The 19,624-nt window shown below is 38.1% G+C and overlaps 1 protein-coding gene across 10 annotated transcripts in view; it reads right to left on the minus strand.

Moving 5' to 3' along the window:
* The window catches only part of PACSIN2 (protein kinase C and casein kinase substrate in neurons 2), a 69,060-nt gene that overhangs the window by 19,455 nt on the left and 29,981 nt on the right, over positions 1 to 19,624 (minus strand). For 7 of the 10 annotated variants that reach the window (XM_064516519.1, XM_064516526.1, XM_026114010.2 and 4 more), the window contains one exon: positions 11,797 to 11,912. The exons of 1 other annotated variant lie outside the window; for it this stretch is intronic. In XM_064516519.1, the coding sequence (XP_064372589.1) occupies positions 11,797 to 11,856 (60 nt within the window). In that variant the 5' untranslated portion in view covers positions 11,857 to 11,912. Of the gene's footprint in view, positions 1 to 1,048; positions 1,191 to 11,796; positions 11,913 to 12,559; positions 12,583 to 19,624 lie in introns of those variants that run through there. 2 more of the 10 variants (XM_064516533.1, XM_064516550.1) reach the window with 2 other exon arrangements.

Genomic DNA, 19,624 nt, shown 5'->3' on the forward strand with positions numbered 1-19,624 from the left:
TCAGGCTAAAATACTAGAAAATAATAACCTTATACTCCAAAGTAAGTCCTCTATACTAACAGCTTCCAAAAAAACAAAAACAAAAACACACCCAGACTTGCTTTAAACTACTGCTTCATAAATCAAGTTACATATCACATTACATATCACATTCAAATTTCATGCCCTATGACGAACGCTAGAATTTTAGAAATTCAACATTTTTCTGTAATTGGCTTCATGACACACAGAACATGAGTTATATATTTGGCATTTAACATACTTAAAAAGCATAATGGTTTGTTAACTAATATCCAAAAAAATAGGAAGCAATATCCCTAGTTTACTCTCTATCTTTTCTTGTGAAATGGCTGCTGTAATATATTTACAAGACAAAACTTGCTTCTCAGACGTGGCAGGTTTTTCTTTAATTCAGTAAATAAGTTTTCATCCTAAACAGACCAAGCTCCTCAAGCAGGCATTTACAAACAGTTATTTAGAATAGTTTTGTAGTGAACTTACAAATGGTTCACATCAAGTTTAAACAGTCATTCAAGTTAAGTTTTTGATGGTGTAGGTCACCAGTTCTCAGACTTTCCAGACCAAGGTGCCCTGCTTTTGTAGCAGCCTGAGCCTCCCAGGGTATGTTATGCATAACAAAAAAACAAAACAAAACAAATTGCCTACTTTCTCCAGTAAGCCACTTGCTCCAAATACATAATACTGACATTTCACGAGCAGCCATTTTACATAGGTCTCTGCTCATTATACACACACACTCCTAGCCTTTGCCAGTTTTCTTCATGTATTCATTCGGTCACCCTATTCAGGTATGTGTGTGCACACAAACTTCCATTTCGAACACATGGTTTATTCCACTTACACATCCCTCCTCCCCGTGGCAACCTTAGACGCGAAGATGGGGAATATTGGTATCTGCATCCGAATCAGAAGAGCAGCGGCAAGGAAGGGGCATATGGGTGTCTAAGGAAGGAAGAAGTGGAAGAAAGCGACACCCCAATCTTCAAAAAGAGCTAGGAGGAGGAAACTACAGGCCAGTCAGCCTCACCTCTGTCCCTGGGAAGGTGATGGAGCAGCTCATTCTGGATACCATTTCCAGGCACATGAAGGACAAAAAGGCGATCAGGAGTAGTCAGCATGGATTCACCAAGGGGAAACTGTGCTTAGCCAACCTGACAGCCTTCTATGATGGGATGACTGGCTGGGTAGATGAAGAGAGAGCAGTGGATGTCATCTACCTTGACTTCAGTAAGGCTTCTGACACTGTCTCCCATAACATCCTCATAGGCAAGCTGATGAAGTGCTAGATGAGTGGACAATGAGGTGGATTGAGAACTGGCTGAAGGGCAGAGCTCAGAGGGTTGAGATCCATGGCACAAAGTCCAGTTGGAGGCCAGTCACTAGCAGTATACCTCAGGGGTCAATACTAGGTCCAATCCTGTTCAACTTAGTCATCAATGACCTGGAGAGAGCGTACCCTCAGCAAATTTGCCAACAACACAGAACTGAGAGGAGTGACCAATATACCAGAGGGCTGTGCTGCCACTCAGAGGGATCTCAACAGGCTGCAGAAATGGGCAGAGAGGAATCTCATGCAGTTATATAAAGGGAAGCACTGAGTCCTGCGCAGGAACAACTCTGTGCACCAGTACAGGTTGAGGGCCAACCTGCAGGAAAACAGCTCTGCTGAGAAGGACCAGGGAGTCCTGGTGGACAAGGGCCAGCAACGAATCCTTGCGGCAAAGAAGGCCAATGGTATCCTGGGCTGCATTAGGAAGAGCGTTGCCAGCAGGTCAAGGGAGGTGGATCCTCCCCCTCGGCTCAGCTCTAATGAGGCCACACCTAGAGTGCTGGGTCCAGTTCTGGACTCCACAGAACATGAAGCACAGACCCGCTAGAGTGAGTCCAGTGAAGGACCACAAAGATAATAAAGCGACTGGATCATCTCTCATATGATGAGAGGCTCAGAAAGCTGGGATTGTTCAGCTTACAGAAGGCTGAGGGGGATCTTAGCAGTGTGTATAAATATCTGAAGGGAGGGTGTAAAAAAGATGAGTCAAACTGTCTTCAGGGATGCCCAGTGACAGGATGAGAGGCAACGGGCACAAACTGAAACACAGGAAGTTCCATCCGAACTTAATGAAAAGCTTTCTTACTGAGCACAGGAACAGGTTGCCTAGAGAGGTTGTGGAGTCTCCATCCTTGGAGACATTCAAAAGTGCCTGGACAGAGTCCTGGGCAGCCTGCTCTAGGTGACCCTGTTTGAACAGGGGAGCTGAACTAGATCTCCAGAGGCCCCTTCCAACCTCAACTGTTCTGTGATTTCTGTGAAAGAAAGTACATGCAAGGAGCAGACAAGTCATATGGATATGTTTAAAACGTCACTCTGGAACCTGCTTGCAATGAAAGCTTCTTGCTTCAGCTCAGTCCAAATCAGCACCTTTCTGTTCCCCCCCCCCCCTTATCTTCTCTCTGTATCTCTCAGTCTAAAACCCAGAATGATCTCCGTCTTTCAGTTCCTCTTCTGTCCTCTAAGAATCCCTTCCTTCTTGTGTTTGTCTGCAGCACTAGGCTCAGCTGTGCTGAGGACTCCATGATATGACAAGGCTCTTTCTATTGATGGAGCCCAGAGGACAGGGCAATAGCAAGGAATTCTCAGCAGATGAGAGCTCTGGCATACAACACATACAAGCAGGACCTGTCAAAAGCAGAATCAGTCTTGGGAAGACAGAATTAGGTGAAGGGTGACAAGTGTCTCAAGCCAGATTGAGCAGGACACACAAACCCTTTCTACACAGTACTTCAGCCTGACTGAAAGGCAGTTTTGTGAAGGAGGCCACAGCACTCTGTCCTACTTGAGAAAAATTAAGGCATTAATGGTAATTGCACATAACTAGAAGAGGGACCAAGACAAAACCAAGAGACATTTTATTACATGAAACCAAATTAAGTTTCTGCTCACCCTTAGCTGCCAGAAACACTTTCAAAGTAAATACTCCAAATGAGGAGTTTAGGTTTTTTTCTTCAAAATACTATTATAAAGGTCACTTTCTTGATTCACTGATGTTTTAACTGTATTGTCCTTCTCTGTTGTTTCATAAATTCGGTCACCAGTGGTTTCCCCTTTTCCACTGTAAATAACACTTAACTTTGCTACTAATAAACATCAGTTGATCCCATTTTACCCCATTTATCTCTTATAGGCCCTGCAGATGCCTTCAGACCTCCATTCTGCTTTCCTGTTAAGTCAAAAAAAAAAAAAAAAAGAAAGAATTCCTTCACATTCTGATATTTCTTCACGTGCATGAATACAGTACTCAAGCCATCTCAAACCTTTTCTTGAAGCTAAGATTTAAAGAATCTGTAATAACCACAGAAACACACACACACACATGCAACGATTAGGCATTTAGTATTGTTTAGTTACCAGCCCAGTCATTCTTCCTTTGTGACCCCGTGCACTAATGTAGCCAAGCCCTGTCACTGACACAATACTTCAGTAGAATATTTGATAGCTTACAACCTTCTTGTTTTAATTTTCACAGTACTTACGGCAATGGGAGAGCCTTTAACCATCCATGCTCCTTTACCTCAACTAATAAAAGTCTTTTTTCGAATATTTATATATCCGGATAAAAGTATATAAAAAGAATCTTTTCTGGTACACTGACTGAAAATTAAGAATGTTTTAATTCATTAGGGTCACAGAAAGTAGCAAATGTTTAACTACTGCTAAACTCCAGTCAATTAATTCTGGTGGTATATCCTAGTATTTGTTATAACCACAAATAGGAGTTGCAAATGCTTGAAGTAAGATTTGATGTTAATTCTTTTGCCATGCTTGCCTATCTTATTCATAAGTATTCAGCTTTACACACTGGAATCATTTGAAAGAAAGTAGGTTTCCTTACCTGAAGAGTCACCATAACATACAACAGCTTTTACTGGCAAATATTCAGAGCATGAAACACACAATAATGCGTTCTGAAGGCTCCTAGTCAAAGCAACACACACTGGTGACCAACAAGGGAAAGCTCGCACTTTCACCACTGTTCCCTCCAACCATGGATACAGTTTGTTTCTAGTTATGTCAACCCAGAAGTTTCCAAACATTTCAACTAGTTTTAACTTTTATAATACTGAAGGCTGCAATGTAGAGTCTCCCTAAGAATAAACATGCAGAATGCAGAGATTAAAGGCATATTTGAAACCCAACATAAAATCTTCCTATGTGCATTGAACTTCTGTGCAGATCCAAAGTATTGTTTGCATATACAAAGAATGATACTGGTGCACAACTGGTGCATGCACAGTCCAAAGTAGTACTTGCAAGCACTAGCTCTGTGTATCTAACTTTCATAAATGTACCCATTCAAATCCACCACTGGATGAAAGAAAAATCCCGATAGAGCTCTCAAACTCACAAAATGTACAAGCATACCACTAAACAAATACCTGGCAAGATAAATGGAAACTCCTACTTAGCTCAGTGCTCAGGTAGAGGAAAAAAAATACACAAATACATACAGGAGATATGACAGGAATCTACTACTACAGAGTCCAAATATTTTTAAAATGGAAAAGCAGATCCAGAACAAAGTCTGCTTCACCAGGAAAAGTATTTAGGAACACCTTTTCGACATTCAACATTTGAAGAGCAAGTTCTGGGGGCTGCTTCCTCTTAAATTCCCTGCATCCAAAACACACCCAAACACAATCAAAAAATAACTTGTGTAGATGTTGGCTGATGGTAGCAGGCATGAAGCACATGTCAGGAGTGCCAAATGGGCAAGACCAAGACCATTAGGAGTTGACAGCTTATAGTGCGCTGTTTGTCAGAGGAATATCCCAGATTAGCTGCCTCTGCTACTATCCAGAGTGCTTTGTTTTGGGGAATTGATTCTTTTGCAAAGGATGGCAATGCATATGATGGCCAAATTTGATCCACCCATACTTGACAGGGGACCAACCTCCCCTTCCTGAATCAGTTGAGAGTCTTCTCTTGCCAGTGGCTTTCTCAACAAACACTTCAAAACACAGTGAACAGCAACATGCTGAGCACCTCAAAACACACCACATTCTGTCATCCAAGAGAGACAGACACATGGTTTCCTAAGAGTGTCTAGGGCCAATGTCAGTCACAAGTTTAGAAGCTGTCCAAAATGCCCATCTTTGTCTGGATGAGGTAGGTGTTTTCACATTACACCTAAGCACCCCTACAATAAATAGAGAGATCCCCACATTGTTCATACTAGCAGAAAATAAGGAAGAGTAAGGACTCTCATCTAGGATAAGTGGCACAGTCTTGGAGGGACCTCAGGCTCACTAAAAAGATGAAATATTTCCACAGGCAGGGTAGCTGCTCCTTCTGATGCCTTACCTTTGCAAGATATGCATACATTTCCACTTTGATCTCTAGGAAAGCTTACTCATCGCCTTTCCAACCTTCACAGCTGACTCAGTGAACAGCAGCATTGGTCTCAGCTTGCCCAAGGCACTACTCTTTCAGTATGACCATAACGGTGATTAGCAAGCATAAGATCAGGGCTTGGTTATCAAAATTGGCTTTCCACTTATTAGTATACCAACCTTTATGTGGATTCCAGTATTACCTTAGTAAAACAAGGTCAATAGGGTTATCAGTTTCTTGTGTTTTACTGGAAAAATTTAGCACAGTGTTGGAACAAAACAGGTTTGCCACAGTCTACCTGGATGCAAGAAAGCTGCATGAATGATTATGGCAAACTTCAATGTATTTGCAGCAGTCACAGAAGTGCTGAGAGTCCCTATGACCTTCCCATTTTCTCCAGAAAAAGTCACTGCCACATTTTTAGTTCAACCAGCCAAAAGCTTGGGCTTTTGAATTCTTCCCCTCCTCCTCACCACTGGCATTCAGCAGGTCATCCTGCTCTGGGCTGTCAACAGCAACCTTTGATTATCCAAAGCATGCTGCCCTGGCCAGCTAGGTAAAGTAGATGAAGGAATTCCTTCTTGGAGCATATCAAAGCAGCTTCTCTGTGTTAAAAAGTCTGCATCCAGGGAGAGCCATGAGCTTAGCTGAATACATCAAGGTACATTGCGGTTTGCTAAAAAGATGAAGAAAAGAAACAGAAACCTTCTTTTCTAAGGTAAATCAGGGCATTATTAGAACTGAAACTTTAATGGATTCTTCCATTATTGTTGCAGTTATTTTTCAGATTTTTTTTTTTTTTTTTTTTTTTGGTAATCTCTGGCCCTCTAAGCAAGCTTTATGAAGACATGTAGGCAATTCTCTCAGCCTCCTAGAATGTCATTTTGGCACCCACCAGGATAAATTAGAAGAGAAAAACTCTTGTCCTCCTGAAAAGATTTCTTATCCTACTAGAAGACAGTAGTCTAAACTACAGCTAAAAATTTAACTAAACCCTGAAAAATTGTTTTCAATTTATACAGCTGTGAAAACTGCTTCTACTTCTATTTCAGGCTAAAAGAGGGTGTGTGTTTCTGAAAGCCTATTTCTTCCAATTATATCAGCTGGTCTGATACAAGATACTACCTATTTCTAAGCCTTGCCCTATCCATGTTCTTAGATCATCATGGCTACAGAAAGGCTACCCCCAAAAGGACAAATCAGAACAGGAACTTCTCCAGTTCTAATTCAGCATGACAAGTATTTCCCAGCCACAACATGGCTGATGAACTTGATTACTTACTACATAGGTATTGTTATCAGAAATATTAGTCTTTAAAAGAAACTAACTACTATTCATAACAGATTTCAAGCATTGAGCTTGACACTCAATTTGCAATGGAAAATGCCAGAACTGGAAATGTTCATGTTGATAGCACTGATACTATAATCTAATCAAAAAAACCATCTTTCATTGCCACGACTACTCTACACTGAACTGCTCCTTGGTCAATGTACACATACATATACAGACAGCAAGTTTATAGCAGGAAGTTTACAGTATATGGTTGCAAAGTACTAGAGTCACACTCTTACTGGGATCAAACTGCCACTAATCATCTTTGTAATGAGGAACCCTAACAAAAGGCAGAGACAATCCAGAAGAGAGAGAAGCTAAACACTTCTTGAGCCAGAAGAGTGACATGAACAAAAGAAAGTGTTCTAGTTCCCAAAGGTGACAATGTACGAAATGTTTCCTTCAAAGGCAATGGCAAAAGTTTTGCAAGTGGTTTATTAACATTTTAATAAGCACAGTTCTTACTATAAGCTCAACAGAAAACATTCAAGAAATCAGCATTACACTTCAAAAAATACATAGTGAGCTTAAATGTGGTTTGTCACAATAAGTTCTTCAGATATGTCCCACACTCAGCCACCTCACTCTTTCCAAAATGCCTCTCAAGATGTGCTTTGCAGCTGAAGGTAAATAAATTTGAGCTATTTTGGAGCATAAGGGAAAAAACTCAAAAGCTAAGGCACTGTCAGACTGTCTCTTCTGTGCCAAGGCCAAGTTTGAATACATTCACTGCTTTCAGCTGTGGCAGTAACACACAGGAAGGCAACTTTTAACAAACTGCAGGCTGAGTCTCTGAAAACAAACAAAACATCCATCATGTCAAATATCTTTAAAACCTCTAACCAAATAGAAAGGGTGCAAATGACAAATCTGCAGTAATGGTACAGCTTCCAAACTGATTTAGAATTCTTTAATTCTTGTTATCCAAGGCTGAGGGCAGCATTCCAGAGACACCGCATCTTCTCCAAGTCTGATTAAAAAAAAAGTTATTTAGTTACCCAGTTTGAGACAGATTAAAACTGGAATTCAAAGTGGGAACCTTCAGAAATGAAACAACTGATTCAGACTATTGAAAAGGGGCAAGTTCTAGTTTAAAATTCAAATGAGTTTTTGTTTGGAAAAATGGATCCCAACCAAGAGAAAAAATTAAACAAGAGTTTGGTATTAAGTTCTATATGCAGCAGCAAAACTATCTTTCATTAGCTCTGGAGCTCAAGAGTAATTTGTTTTATTGTTTTGTCAAGCATTTCTATAGAACAGCGAGGTTTAAAGTCAAGTGGTACATTATGCCAAGATACTACTCAGCCTAGGCTACCTGCTGCGTAGTTTAATCATGCACTTGAGAAGTTCTAAGACAACTAATCAGAAATATTTACAAATCAAAACACATTCCAGCCTGGCATCAGAAATGCATGTCCAGTTACAGTTACCCTCACAGAAATGCATAGAAGTAGGGTGCACAGGTCATAAAAAACTATTTCTGGAAGAAGCAAAGCACCCCAAAGTTTCTATATCAAAGCTACACTGCAACAGAGCACTGCTTCAGGTGCTTTATCACTTTCCCTTATGTTTTGCGTTACTTCAAGCATTTTGTTCAGTATAAGAATAAAAAAGCTTCACTGTCACAGGACACTATGTGCAATTGTTTATGAACTACTTATCAGTTCCATATTATTCATAATCGTCACTACAGCAAGGTATTGGCAAGACTACCACTCTTAAATAGTTTAACACTCAGTAACAAGAAGCTGTCCTACGATAAGTATCAGAGTAAAAACTCCACCCAGTTAGCTTAATGCATTGTCTCAGTTATTTCCACTAAGAGAAAAAGTTTATATAAATATTTATCTTAGAGAGATTTGCAAACTAGTTTATTCCCTGATCAAGTTATATGGACTTCTGTTAATTCACCAAGTACAGCATGTATGCTGTATGCTGAAGGCCAGCAAAGTTTGTTACTATATCAATCCTTCCTGTTAATAGTTCAGTATTACTGTAAAAGCATTTATCATGTTATTTATACCACAGTACTCATTTTCATTATTTAGTTCAAAGTATTTCAGCATATCCATAAAAGTTCCACCTCTGCAGAATGCCAGTGATGTCATATCACATATTTTCCACCTTCTTATGCAGTTACATGCAGATTTAGGCATACCTATTATGGTCTTACAGCATAACCTGCTACACCTTTTGAGATCTCTAACTAAACCTATTCCTTGCTGATTTTGTACACAAATGTGTCAGTAGTAATATTTTAAGTCCGGACCAACTATAAAGCTTTTGTGACCTTTTCCCTTTTTGTATTCAAAAATTTCCTCAAATACCACCTTCTTAATTTCAACACATGTAAAAGCCTTTAGTTACTTTTCTGAAATAATGACAGTCTTCACATCCATAGCAAAAACTCAAGCTTTTTTTTTTTTTTTTTTTTTTTTTTAAGAATCAGCATTTGTAGCCACAAAACCCTCAAACTGCCCCGTTTTTCCTACAGAGCCTCATAGTAGGAAACAGAGTAAGAGAAAAACTAGTACTTTCCTGCATAATTCAATACTCTAAACTCTGCAAATCAGTGAAATAATCCACAATTTTTTTCTAAACTGTCAAAATCCTAGCATGAGGAAGAAAATACAACTTTTTTTTTTTTTTTAATATGGTGACCAATTGCATAGCAAGTCCGATTTTGCTGTTAGAGAATTATTGCTTTGAACATCTTAAAGTTTGCTTCAATGATAATACCACTGACTATTATGGTTGGGACTCCCTTTTTACTGCAGCCAAGCCTTTGTCTTACTCACTAAACAGAGTGAAGATGGTCTCTTAAAACTGTTAGTAAATCAAAACCATTTCATGAGAATATAATCACATCTTCAATTGTGGTGACTACTTTAACCAATCTTAGCAAATTATTAGCTAAGTATGAAGTAAACATTGATGCCAATAGTCCTCTTTGAACAACTTGCCTAATTGTTCTGTTTGCTACCTCTCATACAGAACATGATACTTTTTCAACATGAAAAGCTAAATTTAAAAAAAGTGCCCTAATTATTCAATCTGAATTTTTTCCCTCATGATCATTTTAGCGTAACATAACCTTTCTTTTCTTAATGTATATCCAGAAAGAGCAGTGAAAAGAATTAATGATATAAGGAACATATGACAAGGACTGTCATACTGAAGTTCAACTTTCTTATCCAAGGATAAATAAATACCAATATAATACATTAGCCTACTGAAATTGCTTAAGAAACAAACACCAATTGTGATCTTTTAGAAGGCATACATAGAAAAATGCAAGGAAATGGAATAAGATGCAGTGTTCGCAATATTATATAAAAATATCACCTACAGCACAAACATGAAAAACACCTTTAATCTACCTATAATGAGCACCAAATACCGTTAAACTATGCTTTGTAAACATCCTAGCTTGGGCTAATTGCTATTGTTAATCCTCTTTGATCCTTAAACACTTGAGTTCATATTTTTCCAAACACAGCATTATTAGTTTACAGAATTCCCATTCTAAAATTCACCTCATTTTTATGCTTCCAGACCTGGTTATTTGAAGGAAGATAACAGCTTGGTAGAAAATAGCCAGACAGCACAGTCATGTTCTCCTGGCAAGTAGAGCACGGCCAACACATAACAAAAAAATTTTTTCCTAACAGCCTCCTTATTTTTTGTTGACACATTTCTACCAAGGGAGCCTGCTCAGAAAGCTGTCTCAGCATAAAAATCACAAAACAATAGAACAACTTAGATTGGAGGTAACCTCTGGAGGCCATCTAGTCCAACCCCCTGCTCAGGGCAGGTCCAGTTAGATAAGGTTGCTCAGGGCTGTGCACAGCTGACTCTGACACCTCCAAGGATGGAGGTCCCACAACCTCTCTGCAATCATACTTCAGAGCCCCCCTGCAGCAAAAGCATTTAAGGCTTAGAATCCCATAAGCTTATCAAAACAACCCCTTTAATTAGAATAAGTAGCCATTTTAAAAAAAAATCGTAATAAATAAGTCTCCCAAGAAAATGGTAGCTTCTATTAAAAAAAGACCTAACCAATGCCAGTTATGTTCTCACCTATTGTATGGAAAAGTAATGGGAGATCTGCACCAAAATCCTATAGCTGCCCATGCAGGTTAGAGGAGGGCTGGAAAAGTTTTCATTTAAAAGGAAGCATAATAATGTTAGGTCATCAAAACCAAGTCACCTGACAACAACTACTCCAATAATCAACCATTCAAACACTTTTCCCCCTAACCATTTTCACATTTTCCTATAGTTCAGAGTCCCCAACCACATGGTAGGAATTTGCCCTACTGAATATGGTGCATTTGGCAGCACACTTCCTTACCTCCTATCATGTCAATATTGAAACAAACATTTGTACTTCTTGCAATAAATTTTTCTCTGTAAAATGCTTTCTGCTTTACTAAGCTTGTTCTTTTAAAGGCTTAATCAAATTACCGCAAAATCTGAAAGGCAACTTCAGACATGGGCAGCAAAAGTACTGTGAGATCTCACAGTGCGCTTTGTACTACCTTTTGGCATGTACGCTCTTACATCAAGATCAGCATAAAATAACCTACCTCTCAAAAAAAGTATACTTAGATCTAGACATCTGAGAAACAGCAGACATGCAGTAGATTCACACACTACCTGACATTTGTAACGCAGGAATGCTAATAGCAGCCTTTAACCAGTTTAAGATTTTTCATTTAAACCCATTGGTGATTTTAAAAGTTTCTCTCTCCTGGCCCCATCCACTTTCAGCAGTAAAAACCAACAAAGGTTCAATTTTGAATTGCTTACTCTACCAAAATAGATAGTCCTTGAGCTTGTGCCAGCTAAAATGCCTTGAAAGAACTGGACCAAAATCTAAAAGGTCGTATCTACCCTGAAGGCTATTGCTGCAGATCAGAATAACCACGTGCTTCTTATACTGCTGCTGTCTCCACAGCACACTGTGCACAAAAATCCGATTTTTTATAAAAAAGAGTAAAATATAAAATCAAAATACTGTTAAACACAAAAAGAACATTCATGTTACCTCCCAGAAGCTATCGCTAGAAACTTCTACTCCAACGGAATCATCATATGACCCAGACATTTCTATGTATGAAGAGCTTGTAAATATTCAGTGTTTAAACACTAGGTCTTCAGAATCTGTAAAAAGATACAAAAAATTATCTATGAGCATTATTAATCAAAAGCATTTATGAAAAGAGAAATGCAGTACGATAACTTCCTTAAATCTTGGATATCTAGGGATGCCAAATAAAAAACAGTAACCACATTGGGCATTCAGTGTTTTCAACAGAACTCTGTTCTCCGGTGCAAAGTTCTTGGCTCTTTCACAGCATTTATGTTGTCCAGAAATTGTTCAATACGTTTGCCTGTATCAGATGTCACTGAACTCTTGAATTCATTTTACTAGAGAATTTTCTATTAGAACCAAACGAAAAGATTCAGCAATGTGATTCTTAATTGCTAGCTGTAAGGCTCTTTTCCACTTCAAAACTTTCTATAAAGACAATCAGCTGACCTTTGCTACTGATATAATAACCTCCACTGCTAGCAATTTCTTTTTTGCTGGATATTACATATAAAGTGAAGTTACATGACATCTACTGGAAATATTTAAGGCCAGGAACAGTTGTGGATTTAAAAAAAAAACCTCAGAGGAAAAAACAAAGTTAGATGTCTATAAGAATTTTAGATTCAAATCATCTAGTTGAAGGTAAAAAGCATGCAATATCCACAAAAGCAAATAACAGAGCTTCCTCTCTCAGCAACAATGTAAAGCTACTTACATGAATAGAGTATTGGAGCTACAGAATTCAAAATGGCAGGGGACACAAAAACAGCTTCTGTAACATGTAGTAAGATATTCCAGCCCAGTACCAGTTATCTTGCCCACAGTCACCTGCAACTAGATCTCTTACTGGGGTAGTTAACTGAAGTGCTCATCTTTTCTTCTCAACTCACCTCTGTGGATTTTAGCAAAGCAGAGAATAGACTCTAAGTGACGGTATGAAGCATATACCTGCTATTGCAAATGTACTAAGGAAAAAGTTAGAGCTCCCATGACAGAAAACTTCCTTTAAGGTGACAATTACTTCCCTCCAAGTTGAAACAAGGAAAACCACACCCAGGTTAACTGCATTGGTGGCATGCTTATCATGCCACTTTGTTGTTTTTCTTTTAACAATGGAAAAAAAAAGTTATCGACTCTAAACACTAATCTTTAACAAATATAATCCATTACTTTAAACTGATAGGGTATTCTCACTTACATAGACAAAGCTGCATGGAAGTTAAAAAAAAAAAAAAAGCTATCCTCATGTAAAGAGATGGCTTTGTTAATAAAACACTGTAAAAACTTCAAGGTTGCTCTAAGTTAAGATTTAGAGATAAGCATCAAAAACAGTACTGAGGCAAAATTCATGAAACCACAAAAGCCTCCCCCTCCCCCCACAACACACATGCAAAATCCCTGCCTAATCTCTACAGGTACTTAATCAAATTCTCCTGTTTAGATTTCTCCTATCAGGTTCGCCAACAACTACTGCCAGGGCTACTTTTGCTAAACAGAATTTATAAACTAGGCACCCTTGAGCTTGAACTCCGTGCGAGGCTTAGTCTACCAGTGTCACACCATGCTAACACAGGGACAGTGCTATCGTCGAAGAGCAGCAGTCAATTGCTGTCTATACTCAAAGCATTCAGAAAGTATGGATTTGCAGGTTCTGTACGAATCTGGATAAAAATGTAGGAGCTGGCAGTGCAGGAAACAGGCTGAAATCTCCCCCCTTCTGGGGCATATACCTTAATCAGTAGACTAAAAGGTGAAACTCAGTCCTCCTTTTGCCCCATGAACTGTGCCGTGAGGGTAGTTGTATACCACTTGTTTCTTACAAAAACCGGCTACTGAAGAAACAGTCGTTTTGATAGTTATAGCGCAAACAGATCAGAGAACTGTTCTGTCCGGAAAGACAAGCCATTTCTCCTAAATAATTTTTCATCCAATTCATTTCCATAATCCAATTCAGACAGCCCTGATACTGAATACAAAACGGAAGACTACAATAGGGATATCAACTATTAGATTTTATCTTGAAAAGATGGCCAAAAAAGCAGGAAGGGTTCTGCAACATGGCAACAGTTACAAGAGTCAGCACTTGAGCCACAGCAATCTGCACATGACAGCAGCTACTACATATATATGTATGTAAAAAACACACCTATTTTCTCCATAAAGAGTCACTTGGTCACAAACTGAAAATGCTCATTTAAAATTCCTTATAATAAACAGTTAATATAGCTAAAATAGGTAGAGGTCTGTATAGCTGTATATGAACGAAAGATGATATATTGAGACAATGCACAATAGTTAAACATATCAGTAAGAATCTTCAACTTGCTATGTTATTGCTGATTACCAAAAAAAAAAAGCAAAAAAAAAAAACAAAAAAAAACAAAGCTTTTCTGCCTGTGCTTTTATGGAACCAAGAGGGAAAAGATACACTAAAATACAATTTCATTGTCAGTTTCTTACCATCCTCAATTTAATTGGAACATACTCTTTCTAAATGAATTATGGCCCTTGCAATTCTTAAAGGAAAAGGAATTTCCTTTTTCAAGGAAAAACAAAGATCACATTTGTAAGTGTTTATAATGTTTTCTGATAGCCCTTCTTGGATAACTGTAAGCAGCACAAGAAGGAAATAAAAATTAATTACTTATAACTACTTAGAGCACAAACACAAAATAATAATTTGACATTAAATAGCACTTTCTAAGAGTTTGTTTGTTTTAAAGTTTCCACAAAAATACAAGGCTATGCCTTGTGGTAGTTTTATCCATAATTCTCAATATTATTTTATCTGATTAAATGGGGACCCAGAGCTTAAAGGCAACTTGTTAAATCAATAAACATTCCTAGCTAGAATCTGGAACTGTTTATTTGCGTCCTCTTGCCTTTTTGCCAGTTAAGGCAATATTAGCACTCACATCACTCTGAAACCAACTTAACTGAGGCAAACGTATGACGCAGGGATGCTATGCAGAACCAACGAAGGAATAAGATTCCAAAGGTTCTCATAAAGGGTTACGGCTGTTTTTCAACAGTAATTACAGCAAAGATCTTTAAACCAAAACATTTATTGCCAGTTGCAATTGATTAGACAGACAACTATAGAGAACAGTGTTCTGGAAAAGGAAACCTTTATGGCAAAAGCATAAACCTAAAAAAAAAGTTCTGTTTAAATAAACTACTCCCCTCACACAAGAACTACTTTTTTTAATAGAACAATGTCAGCTTACCTTTAATAAAATATCTTAAATTATATTAACAATGAAGAGTTTAAGTTGATAAACTACACGGAAAAATGGGAGAAGCTGAATCCGCAAAGGAACGTTTTCTTAAATGAGAGAACATGCTGTGGGGTTTTGTTTGCTTTAAACTTGTATTCCTCCTAAACTAAAATTACTTCTAATTTAAACTATTCCTCCTAAACTAAAACACAGAGCTATCCTTTTTTTCCATAAAAGCATAGAAATGATCAACACTCAGGAAATTCTGATGAATTTTTAAAGGTTTTTACATGCCAAATACTGTGCTGTGAGAAAGTATGAACAAGCGTATTTAGGGAAATATTATGAAGTCATAGCAACAACTGGCACAGAAAAATATGAGTTGTACAACACTACTTAAAAATAAACTGAATACTGAAATACCAACATTAAGCTGTATGAGTCATACTACCCTCATGAAACAGAATTATTACAGCAGACAGTCCTTTAGCACATTTTTTGTTAGGGTTTGGTTCTTCCATCAATCACATGAATTTGCAAAGGCTTTGCAATGAAAGTTAGTTACATTTTGATTTCCAGGGTATTCCATTTAACTAACATAATTAAACTTATATACGACTAAGGCTGACAGTATAAAAGCTACAATTTAGAACAATGAGAGAGAAGAGGTGACTTTTGCACAGCTTTTCCGTTGATGAACTGTATCTTACATAAAGTTGGGGTGATTCTTTGGTCAGCTAGACTGTAAGCAGCCGTACTAGTAAATCCACAGGAAAGTGGGATTCATACACCCAGTTCCTGTATTCACACTACACTTTGGCTTCACGTGCTCTGACCTCTCTTCTCCCAGCAGTACCCCGTAAACCCTCTCCAGGAGTCCCCTACATTGCCTTCTCGTCCCATAACTACTTGCTGAGCAAGAAGCTGTACAGTGCTCAGGGTTTCCACCCACATTCACACTGACTGGCCAGGCAGCTCACCAAACAGGACAAGTTATTATGGAGCTCACCCTAAGATTTTCTCAAATAGGTGCATCAGTTCAGGTCTCTTCCACACAGCTGCCAAATTTTCACGAAACCAATAAGGAAAATTTTCACAGAACTACTAAGAAATGTGTATCTTGAGATCTCTGCTCTTCTACAACTTTTGGCTGAAATTGGCCAAACAATCCAAAAATGACAGAGGCTGTATGAAGGCAGGCTAGCAGGAAGTTAGCAAAGGCAGAGGAATAAATCTCATTTTCCTCAGAAGGCAGATGAATGTTCTTCTTGTCACTCAATAGGAACAACTGCCGGATTACGCTCTGTGCCTTTTCTCCCATGTGCCTCTGGCCAACACAAATGAAGTCTCCTAACTTTCATGTTTCTCAGGCTATTTTCTCCCCCCCCCCCCCCACAAAAAAAACAGGGAATTTACATTTAAAAAAACCAAAATCCCAATTTTTTACTAATCACAAAGTCCAAAGATGTTGTAACAAGATTTTACATGTGTAGCTACAGATTGACTAGACATGGAAGCCAAGTGTAAAAAAGGACAGCGAATAGCTTGCCAGTTAAGAGCACTTGTCTTTTGCAACAAAAGTATCCAGCCCACATGAGCTATGAGAATTTACGTGGGTTAAAAATAAAAATAAATTACCAATTCCAATTGAAAAGGATAACTACGCACTAACAGTATATACTCTAATAGCTACAGAAATGGTGCAAGCAACCAAAGCTCAAATTTCTTAACTCTGTGATTCTTAAGCAATTCTTGTAAATTAGGCTACATTAATCTTTGACATACAGGAACTGACTGATAAACAAGTGAGTTTTTTTTTTTTTTAAAAAAAAAGCTGCTTCTTTAGGGAGCATTTGAGTAACACCATATGCTAAAGACCTTTGCTTTCTTCTCTACTGCTAATGCACTCCAATGTGACTTACTACAAATACCTTGAAGGCTCAACACGAGAACTTTAGAAAATATTAACTGATAATGAGCAAACAGACCTTAAAATACTGCATACAAAATTCTGAATGGAATATGCTGCCTCTGCTCTCAGGAAGTTGTTTTTGATGCCGTTATCTTGAAAGCAATTTACAAAATTCAGAACTGCCCTGCTTCTTTTATGCTGAAATAGGGTTTTTTTTAAAAAAACTCCCTTTTTCTTCAAGTGTCAGGTGGTAGAGATTAGCACAGCACATGAGTTGCAAAAGTCTGTGCAGTGAATGAAGATCTTTAATATGTTAAGAACATCCAGTGTATTCCAAAACTTCACGTAACCTATTTTTAAACAGAAAAAGGGGAAGTAATGTATAAAAAGAAATCCTTCATTTTATTCCTCCTTCACAGTAAATGGCTGAATCTATTTGAAGAATTCTTACTATTAAGTATGCAGGGCTGTTCGTTAGAAGATAAGACTTTAATGTCTGAACCCCTCTGGGAGACATCTATTTTGGTAAGATACCTAACCATAATTCAAAAGGCCAGCATAAAAAAAAAGTCTAATTAAGGTCTCGATACTGCTTACTGAATCCTACAAAGACAAAGAACAGATTAAGAGTTTAATATTCCAACCTGAAAAATGTCTACAAAGTATCATATTTCAGATATTTAACATTCGAAGGTGATAACGCAGCCTTGTCCTGAGGACCTGATCTAAGTTTCCCCAAAACATACAATACAAATGACAAACAGAAGACATGACTTTGCTTGACTTCCAGAATTTTTCACAGTTTCTAGAACAGAAAGAACTGACAGAAGCTTTTCTCAGTGCCAACACAATGCAGTACTCATCTCTTCTAATTATTCTCTCGTGTACAATAGGCTACATTAAAGCAAAGCAATCTCTAGTACTGTGGCTCTAGGTGACAAACTTGTCCACAGCAGAGAAGACCTCAGAATGACGGAATTGTTCGGGTTGGAATCACTCCAGCTCTCAGGAGGTCTGGAGTCCAACCCCCTGCAGATCAGCTACAAGGTCAGACCAGGTTGCTCAGGGCTTTTTCCACTCAGGTCTTGAAAATCTCCAAAGACGGAGACTGCATAACCTCTCTGGAAGCATGTCCCAGTGTTTGACTGTCCTCATAATGAAAGAGGCAAGAAAACAGGATTAACCCATATTAAGAAAAAACAAATGGTCTTTCTGCCATTAGTATTATCCTTGTGTTCTCTTTAAGGACTTTGAAAGAGCACACTCAGAAATGTTTAAGAGAGGAGGGCATCTGTTTACATTACTTTTTAAACTTCTTTCTGGAAGAACAGGACTTGTCACTGTGGATCAGACTCAACAGGATTCCAAGTTTCATGGCTCGAGAATCAGATACTTTGAATAAGGATGCCTCTCAACTTGGCTTAGCTATTCATAAACTTCTGGCTACAGTATTTTTCCTTATTGCTCACAGAAGGTTGAGGTTTTGTTCGATACAGAATAGCAAGAAAATAGGACTTCATTCTATGGAAACAACCATGTCCCATGCTTTAAGTGCAAACTATTATGTAGCTATTATGAGTACACTTTACAAACGACATCTCAAATCCTCCAGTTAAATAAAGCAATTGAGCCATCGTTTCCTTTTCTATCCTATCCAAGTAACTTGCTCTAATAGAACTCCCTCATTTTTTGAGGTGGAAATTTTTTATGATTTGCATGAAGGAAAAAATTGTCAGAATTTGACCTCAATTTAGAAATACTGAGGAACTATGCACCAAAATCTGTTAGAATCACAGCTGTCCACACTGATAAATCACAAATGAATGGGACAAGGAACTACAGGAATAAAAAGGTCTCTTTCATTTATATGTTCAAGCGACACCAAGGAATTCTAGTTCCTGGATGCAGAGAAAAAAAAAAATCCCTCAAACCAAGATTTCTCACTACTATTCAGTGCTGAGCACTTCTAATTGCAATCAGTAGATTTGAATGTATGTTATTAATGGAAATTAGGCCTTAGCCTTTTCAATTCAGAGCCTCAAATCAACAACATTGGCCTAATTCTTGTTCTGCAATCTATAAAACAGAATAGCAGCCTCTTTCACGGAGGTTTAAGATGAGAAAGTCCACTAGTCTTCCTTAAGTGCCCGGATATTACAGCAACAAATGCCAGAGAAAAGTCCAAATACCAAAGAAAACACCAACAAATACCAAAGAAAAGTTTCCTCCAGAAAAGGAAATTAAATCACTCTGCTTCCTATGGAATTTAGACTGCATATTAAAGTTAGCAGAGACGCACTACAAATGACTTTTTAAAAATCATTGACAGCAATCCATTTGGTGAACACAGTATCCTGAGCACCAAAGGAAGGAAGGAATCTAAGAAATGCACGCAGTTACAAACTGCAAATGCGATCCCTATTAGACATATTCCTCTGAGACTGTGAGCAATGTCCATGCTTTCATATTCTAGTTTGCATAACTGAATATTTTGCCACCTAGACATTCTCTAGGGTTGAAATAAAGTTACATTAAATAATATAGAATGTACTTGTTCATACTAGTCATTTGTAAGTTTATGCAAAAGTAACAAGAGATTTCTTTCACTTTTGTATTGGGTACAACTGGCAGGGCCTGGTCAGCCGGGGGG

This window comes from Dromaius novaehollandiae, chromosome 1, assembly GCF_036370855.1.
Source record: "Dromaius novaehollandiae isolate bDroNov1 chromosome 1, bDroNov1.hap1, whole genome shotgun sequence".
NCBI classification, from domain to species: Eukaryota; Metazoa; Chordata; class Aves; order Casuariiformes; family Dromaiidae; genus Dromaius; species Dromaius novaehollandiae.